We start from the raw sequence: 20,540 nt of genomic DNA, 5'->3' as shown, positions 1-20,540 counted from the left end.
CCGTGCCCCCACGGTGGGGTTTAGCACGTTCCTCTGTTCTCTGTGCTCCGTAAGTTGGTAGTTGCTGCTGGAGGAGGGCCGGGTTCTGGCTTGCTTTTCTTGACAGGACCCCTTCAGAGGAGTCACATAGCACATCTGGGTCTATGATAGCACAGCTGTGGGTGGTCAGTGACCAGACATGGGAATTCATCAGGGTTGTACATGGCGATGCCACACACCCTGAGTCCTTCATGGATCGGCAGGAACGCCTCTAAAAAGTGGGACAGAGAGGGACTTCCCTGGTCCAGTGGTTAAGAATCCTCCTTCCGGGGGCTTCCCTGGTGGCATAGTGGTTGGGAGTCCGCCTGCTGATGCAGGGGACGCGGGTTCGTGCCCCCGTCCGGGAGGATCCCACGTGCCGCGGAGCGGCTGGGCCCGTGAGCCATGGCCGCTGAGCCTGCGTGTCCGGAGCCTGTGCTCCGCAACGGGAGAGGCCACAACAGTGAGAGGCCCGCGTATTGCAAAAAAAATAAAAATAAAAAAATATTTAAAAAAAGAATCCTCCTTCCAATGCAGGGGACGCGGGTTCAATCCCTGATCGGGGAACTAAGATCCCACATGCCAAGGGGCAACTAAGCCAGCGTGCCACAACTACTGAGCCGGAGCGCTCTAGAGCCCGCGCCACAACTAGAGAGCCCACTCACCACAATGAAAGATCCCACATGCGCAACTAAGACCCAATGCAGCCAAATAAATAAATAAACAAAGTGGGACAGGGAGTCTGCACAGGAAGGCCACTGAAAGGCTCGACGCTTTCCTGTCGTGTCCTCGTTTTCAAAAGACTGTGTTGGCATCATCCATCCAGTGGTGACCAGTTAATTTCTTTTTCAGCATCTCTGTGAACTCAGGGACTTAAATGTATGGAATGTGTTCCATCCGTCTGGCTGTTCACGGGGCTCACATTGTCCCGTTGTCACAGTGGGAACCTCTGTAGGTTCGACTGAGCCTTTTGACCTGACCCCAGTCGTCCTGCCAGCTTCCTGCTGCCTGTAGAGGGACCCGAGTCCTGGACTGAGCCATTTCTCCTCCAGGAAACACTGGTTCCTTTTAGTGGCTTCTAGAGATCGAATATATTGCAGGATGTTGTAGATGGGACCTGTCGTATCAGAGAGGAATCAGAAGCAAGTAATAACAGCTTCTCTAATTTGCCAAAGAAAACTCAACCATCAACTACTGAGTGAGGCTTTGAATGGGTGTTTCCAGAAGCTGCATAGGTGTCCGGTTCTGCTGTGGTTGGGAAGTTGGAAAAGGAAAAGGAAACTCTGGAAGAGCCTTTTGGGGAAGGAGGAGCGGAATGACCTAATGCCAGTTTGTTGCATAATGTAGACGCTCACATGTGCTCAGGATGGAGCCCAGAGATGAGCGCTTTGGAGGTGTCACCAAGCTCCGTGTGGCCACTCCAAGGACGGAGGATGCATCCCCCCTCGGGACCACCTGTTCCTTCACTGCTCTCAGAACTGGAGGAGAGCTCTTGGTCCCGTCGCTATGTGGCTCACACAGTTAAATATGGGTCTCTGCTTATTTTCATAAAAAGTCAAACCTTTTGGGATCAGGTTGACCTCTTGCTTCAGTCTCTTGCCATTTATGAAATACTGCACTTCATGATGGGAGAAGTTAATATGCATGAGTTCTACTAAAATATTGAGCTAAAATAATTTTGAGAAAATTTAAGTTGATTACAGTTTATACTGATAACAGCTAACTTACACAGCAGTCTTAATTCTCTAGAATTGAAAATTGGTTTCAGGTTGATGTGAAATAAATGTTTTCACATAACTTTGCATTTATTTATAACCGTTTGTTCCAGCTTCTGGTAAAGATTTGCAGTGGCCGTCAGCGGAGGTGTGTTGGGGCCCCAGCGTGTGGATGCCTCACCTTAGCTAACCTGCCTCTCGAAGTGTCCACGCGCCCCCCAGATTAGTCGTTTCACTGCTTCCTTGTATGGTGTAGTGGCTTTTAAAGTAACTTCAGATAGTGGTTCCTTGTTGACGTGCTGCCCGTTGGTGGATGCGGGTATCACGACTGTTTCCTCTTGTGTGAGATCAGTCCTTTTACTTCTTTGCTCAGATGTAATTGAGATTGACCTCAAGAATGGTGAATGGGTATTTTTAAATGTTTCTAAACCATACAACTTCGGAAAGCTAAGGATACCAAAATGTTTGGGTTTTTTTTTCCTTTAGATCTCCAGTGCCTATTGGATTTTTACCTTAGAAAGTTCAGAGCGTGAAATTTCTTACACTGTCGATGTAGATCCAGTGCAATGATTCAGTAGAAGACCCTCCAGATCAGGCGGCGAGGAGCCTGGCGCTGAAGGATGAACGGAGAGGAGGAGTTCTTCGATGCCGTCACAGGTGAGCGGAGGGAGAGGCAAGTTCAGAGATCGTGTCGTGAGCACGAAGCCCTCGGACCCAGGCCTTGGACGTAGCCCGGGGACGTGAGGACGGCCCAGGAAAACTGTGTGGAGAGAGAGCTGACATGTTCCAAGGCACCAGCCTTCAGTAAAAGCATGTGTCCTATCCTAGGTTTGGGGGAAAACATCAACTTTGGACCACTAAAGATAACAAGAAAGGGCAGCTGTGTTTTAGTCTTTAAGAGTTGCCCTGGGGTGTAAATATTTTTATTTGGATCCTAAGTGAGATGGTCAGCATTCTTATATTATTTATACTCAATGATCAAAAGCGTATTGTCCTGTCTCATAACTGTATCGTGTTTTGCGCTGCTTAAAGTCTACCAAAAAATGTATCTGCTTTAATTTACAATAATTTAAAGTACATTTACCTGCTTTTGCAGCAGCTCTCACCGTGTCAGAGTTCAGCTCTGTTTCGCTTCTCACACACCACTGTGAGTGCCGGTACACAGCCTGGTGGGCAGAGTGCATGGCCGGGTGGCAGGCGGAGGAGAGGCAGGCTGGGTTGGCTCACATTTGCTTAGAACAACCCCTCCTCGTCCTTTTCCCACCTGAGGGACAGATGACCACAGGGGGCCCCAGAACTCACGTTCAAGACGCCGCCCCCCGCCCCCCTCTCCGTTGTCTGCCCTCCACCCTCCTCGGCAGCAGGGGGAGCATCACTTTGCTTTTTCTAGCGAGGGGTCTCCTTGGTGGAGACAGACTTCAGGAGACTCTTCCAGCCCACGCCTCCCTCTCAGGTGTGGGAACATAGAAACAGCAGCTCTGAAATATTACTGCTGCCGGGTTTTTCAGCGCTAACCCTCCCAAGGGCAGTCAGAGGGGCACTTCCGTAATCAGTGCCAAAAGAGCGTGGTGCCCAGCACGACAAAAGGCTCTTTCCTGAGCACTGTCACTGTTCCCCGGGACACCTTTCCCGTCCCTGCTGGCACTGCTGTCTCGTGGAGCCCTGCCTGTGCTCCCGGGTTTCAGCGGCCATGCTTCTCCTGAGTGAAGGGTTGGAGCAGGTTGGGGGATGGGCAGCCCGAGATTATTGACTTATTCTTGTCCGAAGCCCCAGGAGGAGCAGGCCCTGAGCTCATCGCTGTTTTCAAAGGCTGAGCTGCTGAGCCATCTTATCTTCCGTGACTTCATAGCTATTGTGTCCCTTGTAGACGTGTTTTCCTGGGAAGCGTGCTTGTCTGCTTAACCCGCACGCCCATCAGTAGTCTTTCGCAGTTGAATTCCCACCAAGCGGGGTGTTTGTCAGGGAGTCATGCCCTCAGGCCGCCTGGCCCTCGCAGGCTGACCACGTCTGAGACCAAGCGGGCCCGGCCTCGGCGTGGCCTTCTCACCCGGGAGCCTCCTGGGAAGCTCCCTTTCACCTGGGACCAGTGTAGATACTCCGGAAGGTCTTTCCCCAGAGAGGGCTTGAACTGCCTGGAGTGAGGTGTGTAGGTGACCCCATCCCTGCCTCTCCGCACGGCGGGACCTCTCCGCGTGTCCCTGAGATGCAGGCGGAAGAGGCAGATGTCTAGGTGAAAATAATTCCTCGCCTCAGCCCTTTGGTTCCCAAGCAAATAACAGAAAGACGAAAAATATGAAGTCTCCCAATGCAATGAAATACCCAGTCAGTGACTACTTCATATAGAATCGGTCTTACTTTGTGACTCTAATTTAAAAAGTGTTTAAACCCAGCAGTTATTAAATGAATGACTTCACTAGGCAATTACTGGGGCTTCCCTGGTGGCACAGTGGTTAAGAATCCGCCCGCCAATGCAGTGGACACGGGTTTGAGCCCTGGTCCAGGAAGATCCCACATGCCACGCAGAGCAGCTAAGCCCGTGAGCCACACTACTGAGTCCACAAGCCACAACCACTGAAGCCCACGCCCCTAGAGCCCATGCTCCACAATAAGAGAAGCCACCGCAGTGAGAAGCCCGCGCACCACAACGAAGAGGAGCCCCCGCTCGCCACAGCTAGAGAAAGCCCGTGCGCAGCAATGAAGACCCAACGCAGCCAAAGTAAATAAATAAACAAATAAATTTTAAAAAGATAGGCAATTACTTCCTACAAGAATCAGTACCTTTATTTATTTTCAGTAGTTGTGGCTTTTGGGCTCAGTAGTTGCCACGTGAGGGCTCTAGAGCGCAGGCTCAGTAGTTGTGGTGCACGGTCTTAGCTTCTCCGCGGCATGTGGGATGTTCCCGGACCAGGGCTCGAACCCGTGTCTCCTGCATTGGCAGGCGGATTCTTAACCACTGTGCCACCAGGGAAGTCCAAGAATCAGTACCTTTAAATTGAAAGGTTTTAAAGTACATGAAAAATATGTACAGATTAAGGGTTGTAAAAAGACTAACCCGTCAAAGGTGGGTATCTCTGAGTGATCAGATTACAGATGATTTCAACTTTCTCCTTTGCTTGTCTGTATTTTCTTTTTCTATAATAAACATGTGTTGTATATTAAAGCGTTTAAACTGTTACGTGGTGTTGGCTTCATCAGAGACAAGACTCCAATGCGCTTGTCAGCGAGGAGCTGCTTTGTTTTCTTGGGCACACGCCAGGGCTGTGATTTAAACGAACTTTCTACTTGATGCTGGCCCAGAATCTCAGCCCTGAGGGAGGTCCTCGGAGATAGGGACACCCCTGCAGGGTAACACCAGGTCCGTAGGACTGAGCATCCTTAAGCGGGGACTGCTTCAGGCTAAGTTTAGACTGGGGATTAGTAGATGTTGCTTTGGGGATAGTTAGCAAAAACTAGAGGTGACAGGCTATTTCAGAAAGCATTGATTATTTAAGAGATTCATTTTTTAAAAAATTAATTTATTTATTATTATTTTTGGCTGTGTTGGGTCTTCGTTGCTACATGTGGGCTTTCTCTAGTTGCGGCGAGCGGGGGCTACTCTTTGATGTGGTGCGCGGGCTTCTCATTGTGGTGACGTCTCTTGTTGCAGAGCACGGGCCCTAGGTACGTGGGCTTCGGAAGTTGTGGCTTGCGGGCTCCAGAGCACAGGCTCAGTAATTGTGGCGCACGGGCTTAGCTGCTCCGCAGCATGTGGGATCTTCCCGGACCAGGGCTTGAGCCCGTGTCCCCTGCATTGGCAGGCAGATTCTTAACCACTGTGCCACCAGGGAAGTCCAAGAGGTTCATTTTTAATATATCCTTTCAAATTCATTGTGTAATAAATCTCAATGCTACTATATTTTGTGCATCTGTCAATATAGAAGAATACGAAGGAAGGTTATTTTTGCGTTTTCTCAAGGAGGCTTATTAGCAGCAGGTTTGTTTATGTTTTGTGTCTGACCATAGTCACCACCTGGCCTGTCACCCTGGGCCTCGCCTTCCTCTCGGAAACGAGGGGCTGTTATGGGAGCCCTGAGCTCCTCGTGGGCTGTGCCCTCGCTGAAGTAGTCAAGGTCATCGATAGTCAGTGGTCAGGAGCTCCCCACCCCAGCTGGAGGGACTTGCCCTGGCAGCCACAGCTCCCATCCGGGCCTGCTGTGGAGCAGAACTTGAGTATTTTCAGTGGATTGCACTGGCTGAGTTGTGAGGAAACACATTTTCCTTTTCCCTGTGGTCACTGTCGCTCTGGGAGAGAGCGTTCCTGATGCAGAAGGGGCACGGAGCACAGCCCAGGGTGGTGTTACTCTTACTCGGGGGATGGGATGGGCCAGGAGACCACACGACTGTATTTCACACAAGTCCTAGTAGTTCACTTTCCCCGAGGTTTCCACGTACGTGGCGTGCCCTCTGCGTTCGCAGCCACCGTCTGCTGTTTCGGTTTCTGTTGGTTGGTTTGGTAGGTTCTGGCGGTGTGTTTGCACGGAGCTCGGTCTTAGAAACACTGCAGCAGGTTGTGTTTCAGGACATGACGTGGAGCTTGACTGCAGCTTGTGCAGAGGAGGGAGGGGTTGCAGCCTGAGTTAGGTGAGAACACCACAGAGGTGGGCGCCCCAGAGGGTACGGTCACTGACGACAACAGGGAAAACCTGTCCTAGTGCCCAGGAGCCGCCCCCCACGTAAGGACCTGGAGAGCGTGGCGCTGGTGGCGGGGTGGTGGCCTCACGCGGGGAGCCCCCGGGAGCGGTCCTCATGCTCCGCCTCGACCTTCGGTTCTTGGGAAGAAGCGTTCATTACTCTGGACGTGTCGGTCAGAAGCACTCTCGAGCTTCAGGTGCCTGCTTGCAGAGTGAGAATTCTTAGAGGTAGGCTTTTCCATCTTCCAAGCCCTGCAGAAGTTACCACTCTGCTTGTCTCGCACAGGCTTTGATTCTGATAACTCTTCTGGGGAATTTTCAGAGGCAAATCAGAGAGTCACTGGCGTGATTCATGTGGACACCAGCAAAAGTAATGGGATTGGAAAAGTTGGGGAGAGGCCTCCTCAAGAGAATGGAATTCAAAAGCACAGGTATGTCATCCCACACGGACGTTTTGGAGTCTCCCAGCGCGCCTGTCCTCGCCCCACATCTGCAGCGGGCCCTGAGCTGGAGGAACATCCGTCCCGTGTCACCTGGGCCCTGCCCCCTGGGCAGACCCAGGGCCCTGTTCACCCAAAGACCCCGAGACCCACTGGCCCTCTGCGTGCTCCCTGGAGATCAGTGATGGTGCCTCCTCAGCGTGACCCCCGTCTGGAAGCAGACGGGCGGCCGTCCCTGCCCTGGGGTTGCTGGGGAACTGAGCTCCGTGGGCGCCCTAGCGTTGGCAGGGGGCCGGGCACAGAGCCAGAGGTCGCTGGTATCAGACCCAACTGCTAGCTTCACGCAGAGCCGCCTGCGTTTGACGTGTCGACCTCTCACCCAGTGCGTGAGTGAGTTTCGGAGGGTTGTTTATTAGTGCAGCGAGACCACAGTCCATTCTCTCCCCACCAGCACTGCATTGTCATGCAAGCAGATTCTGATGACAGTCACCTAAGCCTTCACCAGCAGAAGGGGGGACGTAGGCGGGACAGCCGTGAGTCAGGCGGGTGGAGATGGCGGCCTCTGTCCACCCCGCGCTGTTGGCGCTTCGGCTCCAGGGAGCCCAGCTTCACCCCAGATCTCTGTCCTGCGCTGGCACCCAGTGCCCACCTGAGGCCCCGGAGCTGTCAGAGCACCTCCTGCCTGCTCGTGCGGCCTGGACCTCTGCTGTCAGCGCCCCGCACCCTGTAGGCGGGAATCTGGCTCAAGCCGCCCGAGGGCCCGCTCCTCCCTCCCGTCTCCAGCCCCAGGCCTGACACGCTGGCCTCCAGACGCCCTTGGGTGCCTTCACCCACCCGCTCCTGTCACGGCCCCCTCCCACCACTGCTCCTGAATCCCCCAGGGAGGCGCCTCTCCACTGCTCCGCCCCTCCTGCTTCCTTGCAGCCGTCTCAGAGGACAGGTCTGATTGAGCGCCTTCCCGGGCAAGGCGCACGTGGCCCTGGGTGGCGGGGACGGCGGCCCCTTTTCCTCTTTGAAGAGGCGGTTTGGGTCGGGAACAGTAAGGTTCTCGCTTAGGCTGAGGACCTGCACCCTCGCCTCTCTCCTGGGGCGGCCCCTCCCGTGTCTGTGGTCCCAGCCTCCTGGGGTCCTCGGTGCACCTGGCCTGTCCCACGTCGGGGCCTGTCCCACGTCGGGGCCTGTGCCATGTCGGGGCTCCATGCCTTGGCTCCGGCCCTTTGCTCCACCTCCATCTCTTCAGCTCCTGCCTCCCCAGGGTCATCCTTGGACCCCTTTCCCACCGTCCACCGAGCCACGCTCCTTCCTCGTGGCTCCCTCACAGCGGGGGCCCGTCCTGCCCTGGCCGCTCGGGACCCCAGACGAGAGCTGGCAGAGTGGAGCCACGTGCTAGTTGCTGGCAGCCTGGCACGTGGTGGCTCGTGAATGTCAGTTTTCTTTCCCATTTCGTCTCCCGCTGCCTTGCCCTCCTCTCCCACCTGCCCCCCCAGGCCCGTGGTCCCCCGACCCAGTTCACTGTGAGCAGGGTGTCCTGTGCCCGGGCTTCCCCGGCATCGGCGGGAAGACACCTGGGGAGGAAGGTGCCTCAGGAAAGACAAGCACAGGCTTCAAAGGGGTTTAAGAGCTGGTTTCTGAAAAGGTTTTCTCTTTCTTTTTCTTTTGGCCATGCTGCGTGGCTCGCGGGATCTTAGTTCCCTGACCAGGGATCGAACCCGTACCCCCTGCACTGGGAGCGCGGAGTCCTAACCACTGGACTGCCAGGGAAGCCCCCGAGGAGGTTTTCTTCATGCACTTCCCTCTTGGGGTCTTCTGGGCTCCACCTCCGTCTGCAGCCCTGCTGCTGCTCCAGGCCGCTGGCACACGGCTGCCGGGGGACTCAGCGACCCGTCTCCCCAGCTCCGTGGAGGAAAGTCGCCTGTGTGGCCATGATTGCTTCCTAAGAGGCCCTCCAAAGATCGATGCAGAAAGCTTTCTTTGGGACTTCAGCAGCAGTCTGGTCCTTTTTTGCCTGCAGGCATGCCAGCATAGAGAAATGCTAACGCTTAGAAAGATGAAAGGAAGACATGGTCATTGTGCAGAACCATCAGTCATAAGTGACTCTCACGTTGGTTGAATAAATACGTGTCACTCTGGTTACCCCTTTACAGGACGTCGTTGCCTGCTCCGATGTTTACCAGAAGTGATTTCAGCGTGTGGAGTATATTGAAGAAGTGCATTGGCTTGGTAAGTTCAGATGGACTCGTTTGAAGTGTGAATCTCACACGTTTTTAATTCCTGTGAATTTATCGCACTACTGGTAGTTTAAGAAGATGCGCTCTGCATAGTTATAAACAGCATGATGTAAAGATAGTAAAGCAGGAAAGGAACAAGTACAGGAGGGGAAAAGGTGGACAAAAGCTCAAGTATTAATACACAGTAGGACACCCGTTCTGTAGGTTAATCTCTTGACATACGGAGCTTCAGATGGGTTTACACTTACCTTGGTGTTTCACGATGTGCTCGTAGCCAGCTGGCTTTGGGTAATCCTCATGAACTGGGGGGCTTTGGTGGGGTTCCTGGTCACTCACCAAGGGACCGAGGCTCCGTGTCCCCCAGCCCACCCACCCTGGGCTGCAGGCAGAGTAACAGGAAAGATAGTTGGATACTTAGTGTCCAGAAGCCGTAGGCCTTTCCTTTTATGGTCTTTCCTGGCTGTGAGACTCGGGGCTGGTCCTTCTCAGGAGGGGGGAGCGCTGCCTTGAGCAGGCTGCAGCGTGCTCAGCCGCGGCCACGTCTGGTCACTCATACTCGGGCTGCGTGAGCTACAAAAAATGACTTCACTGCTTCTCGGGTGGTCTTCAGCCCAGTCTTCTAATGCATTTATTTTTTGTCATCTTTTTATCTTGAAATAACTTGAGACTGAAGAACAGCGAGTCTTTTACCCTTCACCCAGCCTTCTGTAACGGCAGCATCTCAAATGAGAACCACAGCACTCACTCTGGGCGTTACTGTTAACTGCAGCACGTACCTGACTGGGCTTTCTCCAGCTCTTCCACTGATGACCGTTTTTTTTTTTTTTTTAATTTATTTATTTTTACTTATTTTATTTTTGGCTGTGTTGGGTCTTCGTTGCTGCACACAGGCTTTCTCTAGTTGCGGCGAGCGGTGGCTTCTCTTGTTGCGGAGCACGGGCTCTAGGCGCAAGGGTTTCAGTAGTTGTGGCGCAGGGGCTCAGTAGCTGTGGCATGATGGCTCTAGAGCGCAGGGCTTAGTTGCTCCGTGGCGTGTGGGGTCTTCCTGGACCAGGGATCGAACCCGTGTCCCCTGCATTGGCAGGCGGATTCTTAACCACTGAGCCACCAGGGAAGTCCCCACCGATGACCTTTTATTAGAGGATGGTGTGTAGAAACCGAGACCTGGGTGCTGGATGTGCTCATGGCTCCTGGGGTGTCACTGCTCCAGGCCTCTCAGCAGACAGAGCTGGAAAACCTAGGAGTGCACACTGAGCCCTGCTTGCTCACACACGTGTATCTGTACACACCTGTGATCTTTAAAGTGACGCGTTCAGCATTGTTTTCTTTTAGCACCATCCTCTCCTACGTTTTCGACTGTGTGCACAGTTCAGGTCTTCACAGAAGTGTCTATCTGGGAGTGTGATGAGCTCAGCAAGCCACTCAGTCTTGACTCCTCAGAGGTCTAAACCCAAAGCCTCTTTTCAGCAGAGTGACATCATTGCATTGCGCTCCCCAAGGAGCTGACCGTAGGCTGGATTCAGAGTAAGCCTGGATGTAACACTCGGGGTTGGACGTCTGCATCTTGCTGGGTCGCACTGCCCCACTTCATAGCATCCATCCGCTGTCCCCCGTGAGCTGCTCATCTCTCCGGATGTACCTCCAGGGAGGTGACACACCTCTCTTCACTGCCCATCAGCTCATTGAAACAGCCACGGACTAGTGAACACGACAGTTCCCGACAGAGGTAGCCAGAATCTCCCGAAGACCCCTGCCCGTCACCAGCCCCCACCGCTGCCAGTCAGGGCTAATCATGCGTCCTCCGCCCCGCCACCTCCCCCTCCTCCCCTGGTATTTTGGAGCAAATTCCAAACACCTTTTCATTTGTGGACATGTCTTATATATCACTAAAGGATAAGGATTCTTTTTAAACACAACCACAATACTATTATTCTACTTTTTTTTTTTTTTTTGCGGTACGCGGGCCTCTCACTGTTGTGGCCTCTCCCACTGCGGAGCACAGGCTCCAGACGCACAGGCTCAGCGGCCATGGCTCACGGGCCCAGCCGCTCCACGGCACGTGGGATCTTCCCGGACCGGGGCACGAACCCGCGTCCCCTGCATCGGCAGGCGGACTCTCAACCACTGCGCCACCAGGGAAGCCCCCTATTATCCTACTTTTGAAAGTAACATAATTCTTTAACATCATCAAATACCCACTCTGTGTTCAAATTTCCAGTCGTCTGAGCGTGACTCTCCTGTGTGTGTTTTGCAGTCTGTGTGGGACTCGTCTGGGTCCTTCCACCACAAGACCTTTCTGTTGCTCTTCTTCTGAATTTAAGAACTGCTGGTGCTTGGTGCCCAGACCCATTATCTCATCAGGAGTTGCAAATTGGAGCCAGGCTGATAACGATTGCCCTTCTTTCATTACCTGGAATGTTTCTGTGATGAGAAAGTCCCCTCCTCTACTGTGAATGTGGTTTGCATAAGACAGTCGGGATCAATGAGTGATTCTCTATCAAGGTGTTCAAATGATGTCTTTGGTTCCCTGGCAGCAGAACTGGTCTAACCAACCAGCTCCCGGGGTTGGCCCTGCGCTGTGTCCAGTCACACTTGTCCGTCTCTGGCTGTAAGAGCCTCTTCAGGCTGGCCCGCGCTCCTTTACAAAAGATGCCTCTGCTCCTTCTGTACCTTTATTGTCCAGGGCGAGAGCGAGCTCAGGGCCACAGCTGGGCCCGGGGGAGGCTGCTGGATTGGTCTTGTTTCTAGGTCTTTTCAGGGGAGAGAGTTAGGAGCTGTGTTTTGATTTGTTTCAACGATGCTTCAAATTCCACGCGACAGGATTTATCTAACCTCTTCTGTCTTCTGTCTGTGTCTCTATTCCGCCCAGTTTTTCACGGCACAGGAGATGATGGATTTAGTGCAGCATGTAGCTTGTGACCCGCTGCTGCGCCCACACCCGTGGCGGCTCAGGAGAGCACGACAGGCATTTGTCGTTCTTGCCCCGGGGGTGAATCTTCAGTCCCTGTGCTTTAGCGCCGCTGGGTGATTGTGCCGCCAGGGAGGTGGTGTGGGTTCATTTGTTTTGTTTTATTTGCGGTGTTTAGAGATGGCTTTTCTAAATTTAATTTTGGTTTAAAATTGTAAGTCCAGAGTCAAATCTCTCAGACAAGGTATATTCCAAGCGTTCAGCTTCCGTCCCCGTGCCCTCCCTGCAGTCTGGAGGTGACCATCAAAACACGTTCTGGTCCCCCTTCCCGCGTGTGAGAACGACGACTGCGTGACCTCCTCCCGTTCTTTAGATAAACGGTCGGCTCCTCTCCACCTGTTTCCGCCCCACAGTGTAGCCACGAGGGCAGAGCTGCTGCTTGTTCTTTTGGTCACCGTGCTGTGCTGCCCCATAGTTGACTCACTGTGGCCCTGTGGTTGGATGTTTGCGTTGTTTCTGGCCTTTTGCTGTGTATTTGCTGGAGGAACTGTGGGTTAGGCTCCTGCACATGGGGCCGCCGGACCAAAGGCTTGGTGGGGGGGCATGGATGCGTCCCCTCCTCTCCGGAGGCTGCCGCATTTTGCATTCCCACCGGCAGGTGTGGGTGGCCTGGGTCCCCCCAGCCTTGCCAACAGGCGGGGGTCAGAGGGTTGGGGCTTTGCCACTTGAGTTGGGTGTGCAGTGGAATCTCCATGTGCTTTCATTTCCTGTCTCCTGACGTGAGCGAGGCCAGCATCTTTCCTGGCTTTGGGCTGGCAGCGTTTCTTTCCCTCCCCTCCCCCCCATCTCCTCTTCCCTCTCCCTCCTGTCCAGCCCTGGTCCTTCCTTGGCAAAGCCAGTCCTGCGCTGCTCAGCCGTGCTCCTGGGAGGGGCCTCTGCCTTCGTGAAGTGCATTGGAGCCTCCTCCCTAGATGCCGGCTCCCTCGGCGCCCACTGCAGCATGGGTCCCCGAGCGTCTTCCCGGCCTCCCCCTGCACCGGGGGCTGCACACTTGCTCTGCCTGCATGGTACCTGAGAGCCGGCTGCGTTAGGGGGTCTCACTTGCCAGGCCGAGGAGTTTCCAAGTCACCCTGGGGTGACGGGTTGGAACGATGCTTTGGGACCATGGAGCTGGAGGTGGCATGAGGAGCACACAGGAGCAGGGTCGTCACTGGAGCTGGCGGCCTGCGGGTGCCTGCAGGCTCGTGTGCCATGAGCGGGGGGCAGGCACGGTGCCCACGGGCATGTGTGCAGGCAGCTGTCTCCCAGGCCAGGCTCCCCGCAGGGCCTCTCCAGTCTCGTCCCGCAGGCAACTGCGGCTGCAGGGAATGATGCTCGGAGCAGGGGCGGGTGCAGGGGCAGTGGTGTCTGGGCAAAGCCGCCGGTAGCGGTAGCGGTAGCGGTAACGGGTCCTCACTGGCTCCCCCTAGGAGCTGTCCAAGATCACGATGCCCATCGCCTTCAATGAGCCTCTGAGTTTCCTGCAACGGATCACGGAGTATATGGAGCACGTGTACCTCATCCACAAAGCCTCCTGCCAGCCCCAGCCCCTGGAAAGGATGCAGGTGGGCGGCGGGCTCCTCTCGGGGGGAGGGCCAGGCTGGGTGCAGCTCGGCTGGGTGCGGACCGTAGCTTTTAATGAATATGACGCCATCAGCTTGGCCATGTGGTGGCAGGGACCCAGGCACCTCAGCAGTGCGACACCTAGGAGAAGGGCCAGTGCAGCTTGCACGGATGTTGGGGTGCTGTCCTGCCCCAAGGCCAAGGCATTTGTCGTGGGCACGTTCCGCGCGGGCGTGGTCTCGGCTGCCTGGTGGTCGGGGCTGCAGGGCTGCAGCGGGTAGTGGCGCCGGCACTTGGCTCCTCTTGGGCCCTTTCAGCACCATCACCCCACGTGAGTGTGTGTGTGCGCACGTGTGTGTGCGCATGTGTGTGTGATGGACAGGGCCTGCGAGGTAGGCCCGGGCTGGGAGTAGAAGGCGGCAGAGTTCCTGCTTTCCGTGGCTGTGAGGAAGTGGTGGGTGATAAGCAGCATTTCCCCGGAAGTTCTGCGGTTTCAAACGTGTGACAAGTGGGAGACTGAAAAGGCACCCGGGAGCAAGCGAGCGGGGCGCCCTCACCGCCCCGGCTCCCACACCTGATGGACAGCCGCCCCTCACCAGCCTGTGGTTGTTTCCAGTCTGTAGCGGCCTTTGCGGTTTCGGCTGTGGCTTCCCAGTGGGAGAGGACCGGCAAGCCGTTCAATCCGCTCCTGGGGGAGACGTACGAGTTAACCAGGTAAGGGGACAGGCCCTCGTGACCGTCTCGTGCGTGAGGTGCTTCTGGCGACGGACGGGGGGTTCCTTGTCCAGCATGGATTTCTCCCGGCTGACTGAATTGAGGGGTTTGCTGCAGGTGGGAAGGTGGTGCACGTACGAGGGCTGTTGTGTTAATGACGTAACAGAAGCCTGGCGAAACAACTGAGGCGCAAGCGGAGCACGTTAGGCTCAGGGACGGAGCGGGGACGCCGGGAGCGTGCGGCGCGGGGTGTCGCATGGCTGGGTGCTCGAGTTGGGGCGTTCCTGCGAGGTGTGGTTTAAGTTGCAGCATCTTTATAAAACCGGTGGCGTGTTGTGTGACCGATGCATCTTGGATTCAAAGAACCACACACTTCTGGTTCTTGGGTCCTTTATTGCATATATGTTATTAGTGGTTGAGTTTTTCCAATGGAGAGTAAATGATGGTGGGATTTGGGGATGTTGGACAGCTTAGAATGGGCACTCTTCAGGTTTGTAGAGTGTAAGCGAGTGCGTGGGAGTGTGTGTATCTGCGCTGGTTTCCGACCATTTGGGGAGGAATTGTCATCTTAGTGATGCGGGCGGCTTGCACACACCTGCCCACACGTCACTTCCCAGGTTGGGAAAGCAACATTCACGTCAGTTTCAAATTCCACTGTTTCTGGCTTGTCCTGGATGGCTCAGCAGCGACCCCTTCTCCACACGCTGCTAGAGTGGGAATTCCCCCTGGGTTTTTAGTGTGGCTTAGAGGTCGGCTGGCACTGAGTGGTGGAGAAGCCGTTCTCCACATCTCATTGCCCTTGAGAAAGCTGGACGAGTTGGGAGAAAGCGAGGTGTGTGCTGCTGGGGCGCTTTGTAAATGACAGGGGTTCCGCACGTGACCTTGGGCTGTGGCATCTCACAGCAGGCGGGGCCATAAGGCACAGCCCTTTCCTTTTAGAAGCGAGGAAGCTGAGACCCAGGCAAGGGAAAGGCTTGCCCCGAGGGTCACTCTTAAGGGGACACTTCTGTCTTGAATTCATGTCGAGTTTCCTCCTTTCTTAGATGTTTCTCTCGAGCAAAGGCTTCCTCCCTCCGGTTTGTTTGCTTAGTCCAGGGTTCGGGATTCTGACCTTGTGTAGCTGTCAGACTAGTATGAGCATTTTTGTTTATTAAAAGCATCATCGAAATATCTGAAAAGAAAAATCACAGCGTAATATGATAAAAGTTGCAGACGAAGGAAAGTAAGCAGATGGGTTAAAAGCGCACGGACCCCCCAAGATGCTGGGTACAGAGTGGCACCCCTCATTGTTCATCTTTTTTTTTTTTTTTGCGGTACGCGGGCCTCTCACTGCTGTGGCCTCTCCCGTTGCGGAGCACAGGCTCCGGACGCGCAGGCTCAGCGGCCATGGCTCACGGGCCCAGCCCCTCCGCGGCATGTGGGATCTTCCCGGACCGGGGCACGAACCCGCGTCCCCTGCATCGGCAGGCGGACTCTCAACCACTGCGCCACCAGGGAAGCCCTGTTCATCTTTTTCATGAACGTAGTTCAGGGGTTGAACTATAGTTTCACAGGCTGATGGGAAACACTGACATTCTCTCTTAACTGTGTGTCGGGCCTTAACTTCTAGGTCACGCTTACGGTGTCTGCCGCGTGCCACACGTGTGAGACGGAGCCGTCTTCCTGTTTGGGGGACAACATAACTAAGCCTGGCCATTCACCAGTGTCTTCTCATCCTTAGAGATTGCTCCTGGATAACTAAAAATAACACTTTCTTTTCTTAGACAAGTATTCATTTTATAAATTACATACCTTGGTAGGCAACCTTTTTAAAATCTAATTTTTCAACTTTCCTTCCTTTGTAATGATTGGAAATTCTGATTCCAGTTAAGTTAGTAATTATGTGGTTGCGCTTTTATAATTGTTAATGACTGCAGCTGTAGGTGTATTCAGGGTTCTGGAACAATTAAAAACTGACATTTTTATTGAAAAAGAAAGTGTACTAAAAACCCTATTTCCTGGCCAGGAATATCTTGGGGCATAGGACATTTCATCACAGAAATGCCAGGAGCCTTGAAAGGAGGCTGGAAAGTCCTACTCTGGGTTTACTGGGCAGTGGGCATCCCTCGAGGACTAAGGTGACAGTTTGCTGTCAGTTCTCTGAGTTCACTGGTTCTGAGAGCTCCTTGTGCACCTGCGTGCAGGGCGGGAGGCCTCTCTGCACTGTCGCTTGTTCTGCGTGGTACTGACTTTGGCCCTGGAGGCACAGCGCGTGTGTGTGTGCTGTGTGTGCTGTGCGTGTGCTGTGTGCTGTGCGTGTGCGTGTGCTCTGCGTGTGGTCAGTGTTAGGCCAAGTGTGACGTCAGGGAGCCGTGTCGGATATTTCTGCCACGTGTGACAGCACGCGTGGTCCCCTTATCCCAGCGCCCCTTCCAGACGTGGAGGCCGGGTGGCCATGCGGTCCTGCAGCGCCACAAGCTCTGAGCTGCAGGCCTGCTGAGAGCGGGTTGGGCTGACCTTTCTGGGCTTTGTTGTCACTGATGAGGCCCTTTGACTGTCCCTCCTGCCCCCTCCTTTCTTTTCCTTGTTTTGTTCCCAGGGAAGACTTAGGGTTCAGATTCATATCCGAGCAGGTCAGCCACCACCCCCCCATCAGTGCATTTTACTCGGAGGGCCTCCATCAGGACTTCCTGTTTCACGGCTCCATCTACCCGAAGCTCAAGTTCTGGGGGAAGAGCGTGGAGGCGGAGCCGCGTGGCACCATCACGCTGGAGCTTCTCAAGTGAGTGGGCGGCCGTGCATCCAAAGGGAAATCCGTTTCCATTTAGGACGAAGGCGTCCTTCTGGTGGAGGGATCCTGCATGTTCTGCGGGCAGGGAGCCTTTCCAGCGGCAGGGACTTGCTCTAGGGAGGCTGGAGACCTCGTCGGGCTGGCTGTTCCTGGGGGTCCTCCTCACATTTGACCGTGTTGGGTCCCGTCTTCTCTCCCCTGATCTCTGCGGTCATCACCTCCTGCTGCATGACAGCCCCAGCTCAGCAGTGTGAAACGGCACTGTCCTCCCCCGGTGTCTGGGGGCTGGAGGGCAGGGGCATCGTGGGTGGCTCTGCCGGGGTTCTGTGCGGGCGCAGCGGGAGGCCTCCTGAAGACAGGTGGGAGGAGCCTCTGCTCCCGCGTTCACTGTGCCGGCAGCTGGCAGGGGCCCTCGCTTCCTTGCCACCCTCTGCTCTGTACGGCTGTGCAGACGAGGCACTGGCATCCCCCAGAGCTGGGGCCCGGGGTGGTGGGCAGACCACCACCGGGACAGAACCTGCAGTGTCTTCTGTGACCTGACCTCAGAAGTGAACACAGCCCTATGTGCACGTGCTGCTGGCCACGCAGACCAGCCGTGGTTGAGTGTGCAGGGTGGGAGGCTGGGCTTGACCACCAGGAGGTGAGAAGGAAGGGGCCGTCTTCCAGGACGCCCGAGCACTGTTAAATCTAAATCTAAACGCGCCCAATCCGGTGGTGATCAAAGACCCTCAAAGCAGAAACTGAGTCTCTAGCAACTGCCTGGTGCTGCAAACCCATCGTGGGCGGTCCAGGCCGAGGGGCGCAGCCGGCTCCCTGGGGTGTGAGCCTCGCTAACCGTAGCCCCCATGGGAAGCTTCTGATGTCATTGCACTTCCTGTGGCCCCGCCGGGCTGGAGGAGCGTGGTCTTCCCAGTACCCACCCCCCAACCCCTGTACCTCGGGGCAGATGAGGTCACCCAGGCACGGTGAGGGCGGCCCCTTCCTGGGGAGGGTGCCTGTCCTGTCTGTCCCGAGCTCTTGGCTTTCTCGGGTGAGGCACGGGGAAGTGAAAGGTCACAAACCTTGTCAAGTAACACCTTCGGGTTCCTGGGAAATTCAAGGAATTCCAAATATTCATCACGAAATGCCTGTGCTTTGAGCTGGTTTTTGCCCTGAATTGTGGCTCTTTGAGGCAGCCTCCCTTGAGACACACGTCTGGCCACATCTGCTCAGCACCCGTTTGTGGGGTCCACACGCAGGTCCCCAAATGGCCAGGGCCACGCGCTGGGGACCTCGCGGTTCCTGCAGGCTGGGGTGGAGGGGCTGTGCTGTTGAGGGCTTCACAGGAAACCTCTTGCCTTTGTCTCAGCCTTTTCTTGCTTATTAACTTGTCCTGACATTTAAGTAGAAAGCTTTTTTGCTGCTACAAAGGAGAGAAGAAGGACATTTCAAACGAATGCTAAAGAAGTCGCCCCTGCTCGGGGAGTTCAAAGCGGTGCTCTGTTCCTCTGCAGGTTTTAAGTCAATCACGGTTTGATTCTGTCTGGTGCTTTGCTTTTGAGGTCGCACAGCGTCTTTGCTTCGCTGGCCTCTGACTTGCTGTTCTCTGGCGTCTTTCAGACATAATGAAGCCTACACGTGGACCAACCCTACCTGCTGTGTCCACAACGTGATTATCGGGAAACTCTGGATAGAGCAGTACGGGACGGTGGAGATTGTAAACCACAGGTAATGGCCCCCGACAGTCGTGCAGCGGTCAAAGCCAGGGTGGCGGTGCAGCACACAGAGCACCAGCTGGCACCCAGCCCGTGGTTGCACGCTGCTGTCGGCTTCTCCGGGCCCCTCCCTGGTCCCCCATGCCCCTCGGCCTCCAGACGGGCCTCACTGGCTGGGAGGCCCCACACGTGGTGGTGGTTGGATCTGATTCTGGTTGGCACTGATCGAAGTCATCATTACTGCTCTGTGTTGATATTTCTTTGTTTTTAGTCACAATAGTGAATTTATTTTGAAATTTTAAACTGCACTGAAGAATGGTGTGATTCCCTGATGAAAGTAGAGCGACCGTTCTCAAGTCTTGTCCACTGTCCAGTCTGTCAGACCTTCTAGGGGTTCCTGGCTGGTTGGCTTTGTTATGTCTGTTAAGATGTAATTTACATGTCATGAAATCCACCAGGAAAAGTGGACGCTTACATGGTTTTTAGTAAATCTACTGAGTTGTGCAACCATCGGCACAAGGAAGTGCTCGAAGCTTTCCATCCCCCGGAAAGACCCCTGTGCTGTCCACTGGTCCTGATGCTGCCCCGCCCTGGGCAGCCTCCGTCTGCCCACTCTCTCCCACCCTCCCTCCCTCTTTTCTCTCTCTCTCTTTCCTGGATGTTTCATGTCTACAACAGAAGCCTGTGTTTGTTTTCCCTGCAGAACTGGAGATAAGTGTGTGCTTCACTTTAAACCGTGTGGATTGTTTGGAAAAGAACTTCACAAAGTGGAAGGGTACATTCAAGACAAAAAGTAGGTCCGCGTGTGGGTTGGGCCACAGGGTGCCTGGACGGCGTGTGTGTCTCTGCAAAAGACATAGTTGTGCCGGTGACATCTGCCAGGGAGGATGAGTTATGACTCTTTCTTGTTTAGAAAAAGCATTTCATTACTGAGCACAGAAGGAGATAATGATGAATTTTAAGTGCACCGTTCAGGGTGGTGACTGATGGAGCCCAGCTTCCCCTTCTTTGAGGGTAAAAGATCTGGCTCTGTTTTCTTTTGATAAAATGGATGTGAGAAAGTTCAGCATTTTCACTGAGAGATAAAACTGCAGTTGTGCAAACAGGACTGAGATTTTAGAATTTGACCATGTGTTTCCTTCCCTCTCCTGGCGTCCGTAATGGTTGTCAGGCAAAACCCAAACCCGAGCTCGTGAGCATCGTTCTCATGTGACTCGTTCATTCCAATTTGGAAATTTGGGACTTTTAAAGTTTTTGTGAGCAGAGAAATGGCCACTAGTAATTTTAACAAATTGGGGGGGGGTCCCCCACGTTATGTGTTGGGTCTCAATTTCTCTCTCTCTCTTTTTTTTTCAATAAGTAACTTGGGCTGTATAACAGCCATAAGATTCCTTCCAGCTCCTGAAATACACACATTTTCGAGTAGAAAGAAGTTTCCAGTGTAAAGCAGTGGGTGCTTTTGTTCCATCCCACTCTACTGGGTACCAGAAATCACCTGTTCTAATTCCTTAAAATACCTTTAGACGTAAGACTCTGACCACTTCGCCCCTTGAAGTAAGCTAGGACCTGGTGTGTGGACTTCACGGGGCAGCATTCCTGTTAGTGGGAATAGCACTGACCCGCCCTGTGGTCAGCGTATCCACAGAAGCAGGCTGCGGGAGCAGACGCCCACCGGCACTCAGTGAGCCATGCCAGTCCTGTTCTGAGTTTCTGGTTTTCCGCCCTACATTCGATGCTCTTTCCTAATGCTACGTCTCTTGGAGACAGAGAGTGTCTGCCAG

General features: G+C 54.3%; 1 protein-coding gene across 5 annotated transcripts in view; it reads left to right on the top strand.

Annotated features, from left to right (window-relative positions):
- LOC101269265 (proteasomal ubiquitin receptor ADRM1) overlaps positions 1-20,540 on the top strand; it is a 54,922-nt gene that overhangs the window by 14,624 nt on the left and 19,758 nt on the right. For 2 of the 5 annotated variants that reach the window (XM_049699674.1, XM_033410210.2), the window contains exons 2-9: positions 2,220-2,390; positions 6,726-6,834; positions 8,988-9,063; positions 13,449-13,583; positions 14,198-14,295; positions 16,874-17,056; positions 18,665-18,772; positions 19,463-19,552. In XM_049699674.1, coding sequence (XP_049555631.1) covers positions 2,354-2,390; positions 6,726-6,834; positions 8,988-9,063; positions 13,449-13,583; positions 14,198-14,295; positions 16,874-17,056; positions 18,665-18,772; positions 19,463-19,552 — 836 coding nt within the window. In that variant the 5' untranslated portion in view covers positions 2,220-2,353. Of the gene's footprint in view, positions 1-2,219; positions 2,391-6,689; positions 6,835-8,987; positions 9,064-13,448; positions 13,584-14,197; positions 14,296-16,873; positions 17,057-18,664; positions 18,773-19,462; positions 19,553-20,540 lie in introns of all 5 variants that reach the window. The other 3 variants (XM_049699673.1, XM_004282333.4, XM_049699675.1) reach the window with 2 other exon arrangements.

This window comes from Orcinus orca, chromosome 16 (genome assembly GCF_937001465.1).
Source record: "Orcinus orca chromosome 16, mOrcOrc1.1, whole genome shotgun sequence".
NCBI lineage: Eukaryota > Metazoa > Chordata > Mammalia > Artiodactyla > Delphinidae > Orcinus > Orcinus orca.
The sequence above is the reverse complement of the archived record's forward strand: the minus strand, read 5'-3'. Positions and strand labels throughout refer to the sequence as shown.